This window comes from Leptomonas pyrrhocoris, assembly GCF_001293395.1.
Source record: "Leptomonas pyrrhocoris isolate H10 chromosome Unknown, whole genome shotgun sequence".
Lineage (NCBI taxonomy): Eukaryota > Euglenozoa > Kinetoplastea > Trypanosomatida > Trypanosomatidae > Leptomonas > Leptomonas pyrrhocoris.
This window is the reverse complement of record NW_015438358.1, coordinates 380,793-393,501: the sequence shown is the minus strand read 5'-3', so window position 1 is coordinate 393,501 and position 12,709 is coordinate 380,793. Positions and strand designations below refer to the sequence as shown.

Genomic DNA, 12,709 nt, shown 5'->3' with positions numbered 1-12,709 from the left:
GCGCGTTCCTACCTTACACGATGTTCTGCAGGTCAGCGACAAACTGAATGTGCTGCTCCACCATCTCTTTGAACGGGATTTCCTTCTTGAGGGTGTCCTCGGCGCGTACAAATACAAACTGCGACTTGTCGTCCGACAGCATCCACTTGCGCTCCGCGCCAATCTCGCGCACCTTGTCCTGCGTGTCCACCATCAGAATACGCTGCGCGGCTGGGATTGACAGTTGGGTGTAGGACTGCGGAATGCAGTTCGCCACCTCGTCCCGCACCGTCTGCTCCAGCATCTCCACCACCGGCAGGTACTCATTCGCCGGCACCTTCTTGCGCGAGGTGAGCAGCTTGTTGTAGCTCCCCTCCATCAGGTACCGCTCCAGCTCCACAGCGAAGCGGATGTACACGTTGCCGCCGTGCGCCTCAAACGGGATCTTTTCCATCTCGGAGTGGAACTCCGCAATGCGGCTGCACACCAGCAGACGGATCAGATTCAGACCGAGCAGCATGAGAAACTGCGGACTCTCCGACAGCTCATCCGCGCCCATGTCGCTGTAGTAGACCTGCAGTTGACTAAAATACACTTCGAACGAGGCGAGGTCCTTCTGGTGGGCAGTAGCCAGCACGCCAAGCTCAAGGTAGTCCCGCGCGAGAGACAGCTCCTCGCCGCGGGTACTGCTGGTGGCGCTAGGGTTGAGAAACGTGGGGAACACAATGATGCGGCGCTTGACGTCTGCCAGAAGGGTGTTGCACTGGGCATCGTTCTTGGCCTCGTAAGCGGCCTTGAGGTTCTTGACATCCTCCGCCACCTTGCGCACGGTAATCGAAAGGTCGCCTACAGCCGACATCGTAGACGAGTGTGCGTTTCTGTGTTTGCGTTTTGGTATATGATCGCTCGACAGCTGTGGAATTACCCGCGGAATACTTCAGCAGGTAAAAGGGAAAAATAAAATGACAGACCGAGGGGAGAAGAGGTGACGAAGTCCAACATTGTTTTTGCCCCTGAAGGTGAAGTCTACTTTGGCAGTGGAAAGGAGGCAGAATGAAACTACGATCGGCAGGTGAAGTACGAAAGAAAAGACAAAAGGAATTGCCGCCGTTGCATCATAACCATCGCAGTCAAAAGAAATAGAAGAAGTTGTTTTTACTTCTGCTATTGGGCGTTGGCGCGGTAACCGTAGCAGTATGCGTGAAGCAGCAGAGCAAAACAAACAAGCAGCGGTATTCACTTTTTCGCGTCCCTGAAAAGAAAGAGGGGGGGGGGGAGGAAACGACTGTGCTCAATCAAAATAAAGTGTGGGCCCACAGGCGAGAAGGATGTCGGCGCCAAATCCGCGCTGTTCTACGCACATGTTTGGTGGCATTCTCGTTGGCGCACACGCGGATGGCGTTGCACGCTCCGCCCTTCTGCCTCTCTTCTGAGGGGCAACGGGAGCTCCTGTCGCACCCTTCACTTGCTCCAGCGATGCCCGGAAGTGGACCGTCTTTTTCCTCTTCGTTGCGGCCACGGCGCATGCGGCCTTCTTTGTGGGCCGCGACTGCCGTGGATTTAATCGTGCGTCCCGTTTGGTGCGGGCAGAGGGCGAGCTGTTGACGTTCACTTTCACCTTCTTCCTTTCAGGTGCGCCGCGTCGGCTTTCTTGCGGCTCACGGGTCAAGAGAAGCTGAGGACTGCACACGGCTGCCGTCGCTGCAGCAGTGGCTGGACGACGGTCTCGGCGCTGCAGGAAAATCGGAGACGCACTCATCGCCATGGAGGAAAGCGCATCTGCCACGTCCACATCAACGGAGGCCGTCGAAGGCTTTTCCACATTCCGACCAATTTCCTTCGCTTCTGTTGGGGTGCGCACGCTGGCGGCTTCAGAAACACAAGTCGTGCGACGTGCACTCCTGCGCGTCGTCGTCGCCTCGTCCGCTTCCCTCGTCGGTGTGGCCGCGTCCGCATCCTCCGCTGTTCCATTCGTTTGACATTGGACCCTCTCCACCGTAGCGGAGGTTTCCACGACAGAATTGTGTACCCCTACCGACAAGCGTTTCATTTGAAGAGGGCTGGAGTCTAGTAACGTCGACCGCAGCTCGTTGATGAGTGACAGGTAGGAGGCGACGCTTGATCGTGGGGACAGCACTGTCGAGATGCGGGAGAGCGGCAATGAGTCTTCTCCGCCTTCAGGGCCTCGACAAATAGAGGGAGGACCAACAGCATGCAGAATATTTGGAGTCACTTCAAGGCGCGAAGCTTGGCGCTGCGCTGCAGCACCTACTCCATCACCGTGTGCGGTGGAGTTCAAGTCACTACTGATGAAGATAGACGAAGCCTCGTGATTCACAGCCGGTACTGCCCTATTCACCGCACGCGTGCACGAGCGCTCAACCGAAAAGATGGAAACCCGCGGACTGCGGCTCGAAAATCGAACGTGTCGCACGTCGTCCTCACTGTTCTCCTGGCACCCAACACAGCTATCTCCCTGGAAGAGGAACACATCCCGTCCACCGCGACCGCTGTACGACACGTCCCCGCCTGCCTGTCTGAAAGGGATCGGTGAAAAGGCCAGTGAGATGAGAGGCTCTAGCGGTGACGCTTTGCCGCGTGCCGTCACGGCGCTGGTTAAGCGGCGCAGCCTTTCCGTGAACTCACGCGGGACGGCAGAGGCAGTTGGTAGGCCTGCCTCGTGCTTTGAAGTCAGGGCAGGGGGCATTGCCTTCCTCCGTGCTACGCGCGCCGCCTCTGGCGCAGCGTGGCGGCGCCTCTCGCTCGTCAGCGCAAACGTGATGCTTTCTGGCGTCCCCCCGCCATCCACCGGAGAGATCGGAGGGTCTTTCCGTATACGCAGCTCCGGTGCATGACGGCACATCCAGCGAGCTGGTGCTGCCACGCTATTCGTATTGCACCCGCGAATGCAGCAGTTCTGGTTCATGCGCCGCTCGTATAGCCGCAATAGTTCGTGCTCCGTCTCTTCAATTTCGCGCTGCAGCGCCACATCACCACAAGCAGCGTGCGCATTTTCTGTGCCGGTCCTCGACGTGATAAGATGCATTTCGCGGCCGCCTCTCCATGACGGTGGAAGATTAAATGAGCGCAGGTGTCCCAAGCGGTAAAGCGCAGCCTTCACTCCTACGTGAGCAGGTGAAGGTCCGTACCAAAAAGAAGAAGTAAATAAAGGTGGTAGAGAAGCGGCAACACGTGAAGGTTGCGATGAGGCGTGCTGGAGCGTCAGGCACAGCGCGCACATGTACGTAGGGACAGAGGAAAGCCATAGCTGCAGACGAAATAATAATAATAATAGAATCGTTTTAAACGTCGCCCAAACAACGCTCAACGCCTGCCGTTTCCCTCTCACCGGAGAAAGCTGCAGACGTACATGAGCCGACGAAAACAAAAGCGAACGGTTTCTGTTCACCTTGGAAAGCCGCACCGTGGACACAGGAATCGGGGGCGTTATGAGAAGCATCTAAAGTAATGCAGAAATACACATAATGGCAAACATAGAAAATGAAAAACACGTGCTTGTAACATCGAGGTACAAAATGAGAAAAAGAACCGTTTTTATTGCGTTACCTTCATCCGTTGCGCTAGCGCTTAAACACACTTCGGCGCTTTGATGGTTGCTGTCGTGCAATAATTCGCAAAGCAGTGTTGTACAAAAAACGGTCGTATTCTGATTTCTGACTTGCCGTCAGGTAGCTGGCGGCGGCCTTTCCGGGGGGTGAGTCAGCCGTGCTGTCGTTGAACGTTGTCGCCGCCTTCGTGGGGGCGGTGGATAGCGGAGGGGAGACTAAATACATGGTGTCCGTCGAACTATCCGACGTGTAGGGAGTGCGCTTCTCGGAGACAGTTTCCAGCGTTCGCTTTGGCAACACTTCGCTGTCATTGTCGACCGGCACGTCTGGCGTGCGTCGCAGCCGTCGCCAGCCGTCACTCAAAAGCGGCTGCTGATCTGCCGGTGCGGAGTCCGCGTCGTGAGCGGCTTCCTTCTCCGGTAGCGCACCGAGTCGTCGATGAGACTCCGGCGCAAATCGACCTGTAGGACGCGGCGGTTCCTCCAAAAGCGGGCTTTCGCTCTGCTCCACGCCGCTGCCGTTAAAACTTCCAAGACGCGGTGCAACGCCAACGACATCATTGGTGTTGCCCCTGCCTCCTATGAGTACTTGCTGCTCCTGCTGCTGCTGGGCGTTCCACATAAAACCCGCGATGAGCGGTGACGTGCCGAGGAGAGGAGACCGACCAGTTGGACTTCTCATCAGCTGGGAGAGCAGCGGCACACTCTCGTCACTGTTGTCCAGCACACGCCGTGGCAGCAGTCGGAGCTGCGCCTCCAGCTGATCTCGCTCCCACGTCTCCAGCGGACTCCCCGGCATGCGCAGCGTCATGGTGGAGGGCGTCTTCATGTCGCTCCTGTCGGGTACGGTGATGGTCGAGTATGTATGCTCGAGGTGAGCGCGCACGACGGGGTCGGCCGCAATCGACTCCGCACAACGCCACGTCTCCAGTTCACCATCCGCTCCGTTCGGTTCGGTGTAGCGCACCAGCAGGTGGTGTCGCCCGTCTGCGTCGATGCGTTCGCCAAGCACCGCCTGAATGGGACGCACCGCAGCAGCACCTCCATCACACCCACTCAGTTTCTGAGCACTCGCAGCAACGGCAGTCTCAGAAACCCCCAGTTCCTCCGAAGACTGTTCTTCTGGTCCGCTCCACCCAGCCCGTTCCTCGTCGTCGTCATCGTCGACGTAATCGTCGTAGATGATCGAGGCCGCTGCCGCCTCCGCGTACACGTAAAGAAACGCTTCGAGCTGCTCCTTTTCCACCAGCAAGCGGTTTGTTGCCTCCTGCGACTCGAGCAGTTCCACTCGCGGCTTCAGCGTTGCGGTGATGGACGTGTCCATGCCGCTCGGTGAGGCTGCGGTCAAATCTGGCGCCGCTGCGGTGGGGAGCGGCCGTGATTGCTGCTGCCGCCTCTGTGGTGCGTGGGGCACGGAAACGGCGGCAACGTGCAAGAAGCGCCCTGCACCACCACGCAGCCGCAGCTGTTTCAGCTCTGCCGGCGAGCACAGAATGGACACCGCGTCGTCACTTACTGCAGGTATTTCTCGACATCCTTGAGTTTTCACCAGATCGCCGTTGCCGTTCTGATAAAGTCTACTCTGACAAAGTACGAGCCACGACCACACAGACTCCAGCTGTCGTGCCTCTAACAAGGACTGCACCGTCAGACCACGGTTGTCGCCAGCGCTGGCGTAAAGAGACGCGCCATGGCTGACGAGGAGGTAGCCCATCGCGGCCACGTTTGGACACAACGCAGCGGAAACGAGAAGAGGCGTGGCGCCACGGCCATTCCCAGCGTCCACCTCCAGCCCCCGCTGGAGTAACGCGTAGGCAGCAGAGAAGTTACCGAATGCAGAAGCCCAATGCAGCAGCGTGTTGCCGGACTCGTCGCACGCGTGCACGTCATCGCACACGTCGAGGTACCGCCGAAAGGGCTCCTCCATCGGAGAGAGCAGCAGCTCTACGGCGTGTGGCAGTGAGGCATCTAACTCCATCGACTCTGATGACGTACCAGCATGTTCTGCTGCGGTGGCGATTGTGTTAATGGTGGTGTCCTGACTTTCCTCGGTCTAAAAGAAGAGGGTGGAGAAATAGGCGAAAATGGGAGAACGGGCAGCGTGAAGTAGAGCGACACTCGCAGGAAAAGAGAAGAACCAAACGCCTCTCGTGTATCCACAAACAAACAAGCATGGACGGTTGCCCAAGAGAAATGAAAATTATTAACGGATTCTCTATAAATTTTCTATTGCTTTCTTTCTTTTGGAGAGTAACGGTGATGATGATGATTAAATCTGAGTGAAATGGGCGATTCAGAGAAACTACGTGGGCGTAAGCATGGCCACGACGCAGGTGAGAACAATCGCGCACGGAAACACCATCGTCATCAACAAGGGCAGCCCACCGACGTAGGCGTACATCGCCGCGTATGCAGCCGACACAGCGCATGGCCAGCAGTGCTGGAGGAGGCGGGTCGTGTGCGAATTCGAGAAGACCACCTCGGCGTGATGACCCGCATGCGTACCTCCTGCTTGACAATTCGCGTCTTCCAAACGGCGTGCCTCTTCCTCCGCCAGCGCTTCAGGGCTGTCAACCCACGCGTCGTCCCCAGGTGTGTCGGCTTGCCGGAGAGCCGTGGTTAACTGCGAGGTGCCGTTTATACGAGTTGCTTGCGCGGCGCCTTCTAAGTGAGAGGTCTCTTGAGGCGGGTCAGCGCGAGGAGCGGAGTGCTCATCAGCAGAAACCGTTTCCGCGTCTACCGCAGATTTTAGCTTTCGAGAGGAAGTACAGAAAATGTGATGAATCATGTTGAAAACGGTGTGCAGATGCACCACCGTCACCGCCGTGATGACGAGTGCTTCGATACTCATTCTATGGTACAGGGCGACCTCCGTGCCCAACGGCAGCCGGCTCGTGTTCAGTGCGGCGTACTCGGGATATTGATGATAGTCCAACACCCCGGCTAGCGGCAGCTGCCACCCGCTGCAGACCTCGCTTGAAGTTGCAGCTGTGGTGTTTACCGTGGGTGTAGAGAACGAAGAAGAAAGCGATGCGCCGCAGAGAACGTACAAACGTGCCCAGTTTACCCACTCCGTCCACAGCCCATCCGAGAGAAAAGATGCACCTAAGGGCAGCAGTCGGTGGCGCGCTAGCATGTACGGTGTTAGACGTAGATAGCAACACGTGCGGTGCACAACGTCGTAGAGCGGCAGCGTCCACACGGCGGCCAGCAGTCGCAACGTGTACGCGGCGAACACACCGCTGTCTGCCTGCGGCTGGACAGGCTGGGTGTGTTTCGGTTCTCCGCTGCTATCCGCATCCTCGCGTACTCGTCGCGTCGCGGCCGGTCTAACGACGAGGAACAAAAGCGTCACGCAGAGAGACAGCAAGAGCCATAGTGCAAGTACCGTCGCAGAAGGCGGCTCCCCTGCGTCGTAAATGTGGAGGCTCCACTCCGCGTCGGCACTGTGGCCTGCAATGCCGGTAGAGTTCATTCGATAAAAGAGGCACAGCAGTTTGTTTGTGTAGAGAGGTGTGTGTGTGTGTGTGTGTCGTGACTTTAACAGAGAACAGGGGTTACTATGAATGCATGGTGTGCTAGGAGTCTATGCGTCTCTTTGAATATTTGAACGGAACACTAGAAGAAAAGAAGAAAAAAAACATTGGTGAGCCGCGGAGAAAGGAAGAGATTTGGAGCAACGCGCTGCGATTTGCGGCGGTGGCGCGAACGAGAAAGGATTGACGCTGACAGCTCCGCAGCAGCGTACGTTTGCGCAAACGCTTCGACAAAGAGGCGTGTGTGCATGAATGCGCTCCGTTTTCCGCTGTGGCTCCGCGAAGACGTCGGCACGAGGAAACAAAGACGGTTGCCAACGGAAGAGTGCGACGTCCTCGCAGACCTGCACGATACTGCTGAAGGCAAATACATTTGAACCGAGTAGTTTCTATATTCCTACGAGAGAAAGAGGAGCTACAAAAGAAAAAAGAGGAACAGCTTAGTTTCACGTCAGAATCAATACAGGAAATGTGGAGTTGACCGGAACAAAAGAAAAACACACGAGACACATACCAAAAACAACGACAAAAGAAAATTCACACCCGTGAGAACTGCTTCTAGTATTCTTCTCGTGGACTTATGTCGAGACGCACAACACCCAAACAGAAAAAAAAAAACACAAAAAACGGCAACGGAATCGTGTCAGAAGATTTAGTTATAGTCCTTCTTTGAAAGGAAGCCGCCAACGTGCGAGCGTCGCTGAAGACACGAGCAACAAGATCCCATGCGGCAGATCTTTTTTGATTGTCTTCAGGAAACAAGAACGCGGCACCTTATTTCGCACACATGCCGTGCAATGAACAACGCTGCGGTTTTTTCGTTACCTACCGGAATAAAATAAACTATTCAGATAAACACGAAGGAACAAACAACAGCTTACCGCACTGCGACGTATCAACGGAATGTCCTGCAAACACAAATGGACGCGGTGCAGCAAACAAAAAAATAAAAAGAACGCCACCAGGCAAAAACACGCACGCAGAGAAAAACAGGCATTGCCTGCAGAAAGAATGAAGGCATCGCATGTGCGTCGATGAGTTGGGAGAAAAGATTCACACGAGGCGCAAACAGGGGCCCAGTTGAAGAGAGAGAGAGAGCACATTAAGAAAGGTGATGCGGCCACGTTGTTTCTCTTGTCGCCGACCCTTTGGGGAGTGTGTCGAACAGAGAAAAAAAAAGAGAAAAACGTTCGACGGAATTCGATGATAGGTTTTCTTCAACGCGATCTCATCATCTCTTGCGAATGTCACCCACTCAAAATACTTCACGCCGGTGCATATTCGCACCGTTACATCGTAAACAACAACATGAAGAAAAAAAAAAAACAGACTTGTGTTCCTACACTCCACATACCGTCGACATGATGAAGAAGGTGGCACAGAAAAAGAGTTGATTTCAGAAAAGACCCTTTAGAAGGTTCCTGCGAGGGCGTGCGTGAGTGCGAGAACGCACCTTTATACAATTGAGCCGGTCATTATTAAACGCCAAAGTACACTGAGTAATTTCTGCCGAATGCCGCCTCAGCGCATTAGTGGCGGAACACCGGCTCCGCGTTCGCTTGCGTTGCAGCATTTGGGTGAATCGCGGTCTTCTGCGACGCGCTCGTACCGTTGGTGCCGTTCTTGTGCTTGCTCAACTTCTGCTGCTCCCTCACCTGCACCTTCGTCATTCCGACCTTCACAGCGTCGCCTTCGCCCGTCTTCTTCAACGACGCCTCCTTGGCTGCCACGCTCGAATGCTCCGCCGCCGCTGCGCGGTGCGTGTGGTGGTGCGCCCTCTTGCTGCCCTTCATCAAGAAGTTTCCAAACAGCGCCAGCAGCGAGATCATGTACCAGAAGAGCGCCTGCAGCAGCGGAGCGCTGTACTTGAGCTGCGCGCGTGGCACCAGGACAAGGTCGTAGGCGGATTGCATGCAGTTGAAGGCGAACTGCGTCATCTGTCCCTTCGTGATGACAAACTTGAACCTATTCAGCACGCTGCGTACGGCGCCAGATGGAAACAGCAACGTCAGGAAGTAGTAGCCGTACATCACGACGTGGATGGCGGAGTTCACCATGGCGCTGTAGTACGCCTCTCCACCGGGCGCCTTCATGGAGGCCAGCCACCACATCGCGAAGATCGTGGCGTGGTGGTAGATATGCAGGAAGCTCACCTGGTGATAATTTTGCTTCAGCAGCATGATCAACGTGTCCACCCACTCCACCACTTTCGACACATAGAAGAGCCAGATCAGCTTGGCGATGCGCCACTCCGCGCGGGAAGTACCGGCGGCGTTGTTCCACACCGTGTATCCCGCCGCGCGCGCGCTGACCATCAAGCCCACGCTCATGTAGAGGGAGAGAAGGTGGAGGCCGAGATTGTGGAAGAGACCCAAATTGCGGCAGGTACACTTCCCAAGGAAGCGACCAAACAGGCGAAACGTCACAATCACGGCGAAGTACCCCAGAATGGAGGCGATGCAGTGCCAGGGGTTCAAGTAAGGCAGGCGTTTGGCAAAGGGGTGCTGGTTGACGTGCACCCACTGCTGCGCCGCCGCGTACGGCTCCGGGAAGCGTGTCTTGACGATGTCCTCGAACGAATCGCCGAAGAAGCCGAAACAGGCGTAGGTCCACGCGGCGGACTTCTCCAGCACCCAGTCGGGCAGCTCCAACGCCGCCGCGACCTGCTCCGCCGTCTCAATCGAAAACATAATGGGCTATAAAATCGAAATGTTAACGGCACAAAAAAAAGAACGCCTGTGACAAGTGGCTGCGGACCAGCTCGACGGCTCGAAATTGAAATGAAGAAAGAAGTCAGTAATACGTATATAATTTACTTACAGAGAAACCGCGAAGAGGCAAGAACCACTCGGGCTTCTTTCCTATCCTCAAATGGTTTTTCCCTTTTAATTATTCCCCGCTACCGTTTCGTCGTTCCGGTAATAATAATAATAATAATAATAACGCGCAAGCAAACTGCTTCAAACAAGTTTATCGCCGCCTACCTTCTGCCGTTCTATCTTTCGAGAGAACAAAAAATTGATTACTTCTTATTACTTGTCGGACCAGCGTGCCCCAGCTAACAACAACTTTTGCGTATATAAAAAGGTGAAGGGGTACGGACCGCGAAAAGAAGTGCTAGCGCTTATTTGTGAGGTTGTCAGGTGAGTAGAATATCAAATTAAAAAAAAAAGAGACACCGTCTTTTTTTTCCCGGTATTATTATTTCTTTTTATTAGATATCTGAGCTGTCCTCTTTCGTTGCGACCGGACCCGTTGACAAGTCCGACCCGGATATAATTCCTTAGAGGAACCGCCGCGTTGGACTCGACTTCAGTGGCCGCGTACGATTCGACTCGATATGTTAGACCTCGTCGTGCACAAACTGGTAACGTTTTGTTTTCCTTCAAAAAGTCGAACGTACGAAAACGAGCGGTGCGAGGAAACGGAATGGTGTGTGAATGTCTTCTGTGATGATGCGCTGAAAGAGGAAAAAGAGAAAACAAAGAAAGCCATTCATATTCGGGTACACAAAGCACGGGAAGAGAGAGAGAGAGAAGAGCAGTTGGTCGTTACCGCGAGGAAGAAACAAAGAAAGCGGCCGCGAACAAAGAACTCTCTTTTATTGTTATTCCTAACCATATATACCAAGTTGGTGGCAAGCACGGCGATGTCGTCGGCAACAAAACGCATTGAAAGAGTGTAACACGTTTACCGCGATCCACGATTGTATGCACGTTCTTACGGTGCTTCGATTGCGAGGAACAGAAAGTAAGGCGACGGCCACGCGTTGTACGAGGGCAAAAAAGTCTCAACGCATAGGAACACGCACCACAAAAAGAAACTTATGGACTAAAACCCGGAGTGAGTAGGACATGTTCGAGTTACTCTACGGAGCACGACGATACACGCTTCAAAAACGTCGTGGAATCACACACACACACGCTCCCTCACACAAAACATACAAAACACACCCAAATAAGACCATACTCTTGAAAGCACGACCGCAAGAAACTATTCTCCTCAGGCAAAACGACAAGCTCGTGGTAGATGTGGAGTGACTCCGACGCCGCCTGCGTCGACTCAACTGCAGCGCTGCGATCGCAGTCCACGCAGCTGCCAACACAACAACACCACTCGAAAGTCGATTTCCCACATACGATGCGTTACGCCTCCTTCTCTACAGCGATAAGAGGAGCGAGATTGGCCGTGAAGAACTGCTTCAGCTTCGCATCATCGCAGTGAGCAGACGCCATGTTGTTGTCCGTGATGAGCAGCGGGGGGAAGGACGGCAGCTGCTTCTTGAGCCACACGAGCTCCTTCGGCGAGAGGGAGCTCGGAGAGAAGGTCCCTACGCACTTCCACACGTGCTCCCTGACGGAGTGACGGGGCGGGAGGTAACCACCGTTTTCTTCGGCATCCTTCTCCTCCCTCTCCTCTTGCGCTTTCCTCTGCTCGTCTTCCTCTGTCGTTGAAGGACTGGCGGTACTTTTCCGCTGTGCCTCGCAGACATCGTTAATCGATGCGTTCTCGCACAGGTCACCGAAGCGCACCCGGGTCAGGAGAAATGTCTCCAGCCGCTTCGTGTCCGTATTCGTGCCGGGATCGAGCAGCGGGCACTTCTCTTGGAGGGCATTCAAAAACGGCTCTGAGGAGTGACACTCCGGTGGCTGTGCGAGTTGCACCTTGCACTTCACCGACTGCAGCTGCGTAGCCAAATCGATGTCAATCCACTCCAGCATCAGCTGATGGATCTCCGCCGCGGAGGCGGTGGACTTGGGCAGCTGGTGAATGAAGAAGGAGACGTAGCCGAACTTCGCGTCAAGGGGTTCCTTGTACACGTGCAGCTGGTGTGGTACGATACGGCACCCAGCCGCCGTCAATTTCCTCACCACATCTGACTCTGGCTTGGGGACGACATGCGGCGCAATCTCGGCCACTGCCGTGTGAAATGGAATGTCAGAGAGCACGCAGTGATAGTAGTGGGAGTAGAGCGACTTGTCAAGGTTCAGCGAGTGCTGCGCAGCTGACATGGTGGCTTAAAATGGGTTTTTTTTTTTGAGGTAATGAATAGAGGAAGGGGAACAAAACAACAGCAATGGAAGAAGCGTTACACCTTTGTTGGGCACCCACACAAAAAAGAAAACAGTACGTTTGGGTTAAAGTGGCGGAATATTTTGGTAAGTGAGATAAGACAGAAATGAAGAAGGCACTGACGGTGAAAAAAGGCGGCCAAAAGATTATTGTTATTAATGGAGTACTTTGGTGATCAGCTTCGTGTTGGGTCAGACGCTATTGCGGACAATTCCTTCACCTGCACACGGCAACAACAGCCTGAAAGCGAAATCCGAATGGAATACGGAAACAACGACACTATCGTGCGATAGTTGATGGTATTCTGCTGGTGCGACCGTACCAACGCAACACCCCACAAAAACAAAACAAGAAAAGGAAAAGCAAACCAGAGACAAAAAGGAAGGAGCAGCGGGGGTGAAGGAAATTTGAGAGAGCGTTAAAGAGCGGAGTGCAACGCTACACAATGTGGCCGCGCATACAGGGAAAATCCACCAATGAATTGAAGATGGCAGCCGACATATTTCTAGCGTTATTGTTAAACTCTGTTCTTTTGAGAGGGAAGAGAAGCCTC

The 12,709-nt window shown here is 54.4% G+C and overlaps 6 protein-coding genes across 9 annotated transcripts; all 6 read right to left on the bottom strand.

The window, feature by feature from the left end:
• Positions 1–13: 13 nt before the first annotated feature.
• Positions 14–916, bottom strand: ABB37_01166 (putative proteasome regulatory non-ATP-ase subunit; the record flags this gene model as incomplete). The annotated part of the gene is made up of 1 exon (XM_015797570.1): positions 14–916. Exon 1 carries the CDS (start codon positions 836–838, stop codon positions 14–16), a length of 825 nt encoding a protein of 274 aa, XP_015663090.1. The 5' UTR covers positions 839–916.
• A 354-nt stretch (positions 917–1,270) lies between these two features.
• ABB37_01165 (hypothetical protein) lies at positions 1,271–3,221 on the bottom strand (the record flags this gene model as incomplete). The annotated part of the gene is made up of 1 exon (XM_015797569.1): positions 1,271–3,221. The coding sequence occupies exon 1, from the start codon at positions 3,023–3,025 to the stop codon at positions 1,271–1,273; it is 1,755 nt and encodes a 584-aa protein (XP_015663089.1). The 5' UTR covers positions 3,026–3,221.
• A 339-nt stretch (positions 3,222–3,560) lies between these two features.
• On the bottom strand, positions 3,561–5,602 carry ABB37_01164 (hypothetical protein; the record flags this gene model as incomplete). Of its 2 annotated transcripts, none has more annotated exons than XM_015797567.1 (1): positions 3,561–5,602. In XM_015797567.1, exon 1 carries the CDS (start codon positions 5,523–5,525, stop codon positions 3,561–3,563), a length of 1,965 nt encoding a protein of 654 aa, XP_015663087.1. In that variant the 5' UTR covers positions 5,526–5,602. The 2 variants fall into 2 exon arrangements, with proteins under 2 accessions (XP_015663087.1, XP_015663088.1); XM_015797568.1 differs by having other exon boundaries at positions 3,561–5,591.
• A 247-nt stretch (positions 5,603–5,849) lies between these two features.
• Positions 5,850–7,167, bottom strand: ABB37_01163 (hypothetical protein; the record flags this gene model as incomplete). Its single annotated transcript, XM_015797566.1, has 1 exon — positions 5,850–7,167. Exon 1 carries the CDS (start codon positions 7,020–7,022, stop codon positions 5,850–5,852), a length of 1,173 nt encoding a protein of 390 aa, XP_015663086.1. The 5' UTR covers positions 7,023–7,167.
• Positions 7,168–8,612: 1,445 nt separating this feature from the next.
• On the bottom strand, positions 8,613–10,545 carry ABB37_01162 (long chain polyunsaturated fatty acid elongation enzyme-like protein; the record flags this gene model as incomplete). 2 transcript variants are annotated; one of them, XM_015797564.1, is made up of 1 exon in its annotated part: positions 8,613–10,545. In XM_015797564.1, the coding sequence occupies exon 1, from the start codon at positions 9,771–9,773 to the stop codon at positions 8,613–8,615; it is 1,161 nt and encodes a 386-aa protein (XP_015663084.1). In that variant the 5' UTR covers positions 9,774–10,545. The 2 variants fall into 2 exon arrangements, with proteins under 2 accessions (XP_015663084.1, XP_015663085.1); XM_015797565.1 differs by having other exon boundaries at positions 8,613–10,529.
• A 683-nt stretch (positions 10,546–11,228) lies between these two features.
• Positions 11,229–12,465, bottom strand: ABB37_01161 (hypothetical protein; the record flags this gene model as incomplete). Of its 2 annotated transcripts, none has more annotated exons than XM_015797562.1 (1): positions 11,229–12,465. In XM_015797562.1, the coding sequence occupies exon 1, from the start codon at positions 12,093–12,095 to the stop codon at positions 11,229–11,231; it is 867 nt and encodes a 288-aa protein (XP_015663082.1). In that variant the 5' UTR covers positions 12,096–12,465. The 2 variants fall into 2 exon arrangements, with proteins under 2 accessions (XP_015663082.1, XP_015663083.1); XM_015797563.1 differs by having other exon boundaries at positions 11,229–12,462.
• Between the last annotated feature and the right edge of the window lie 244 nt (positions 12,466–12,709).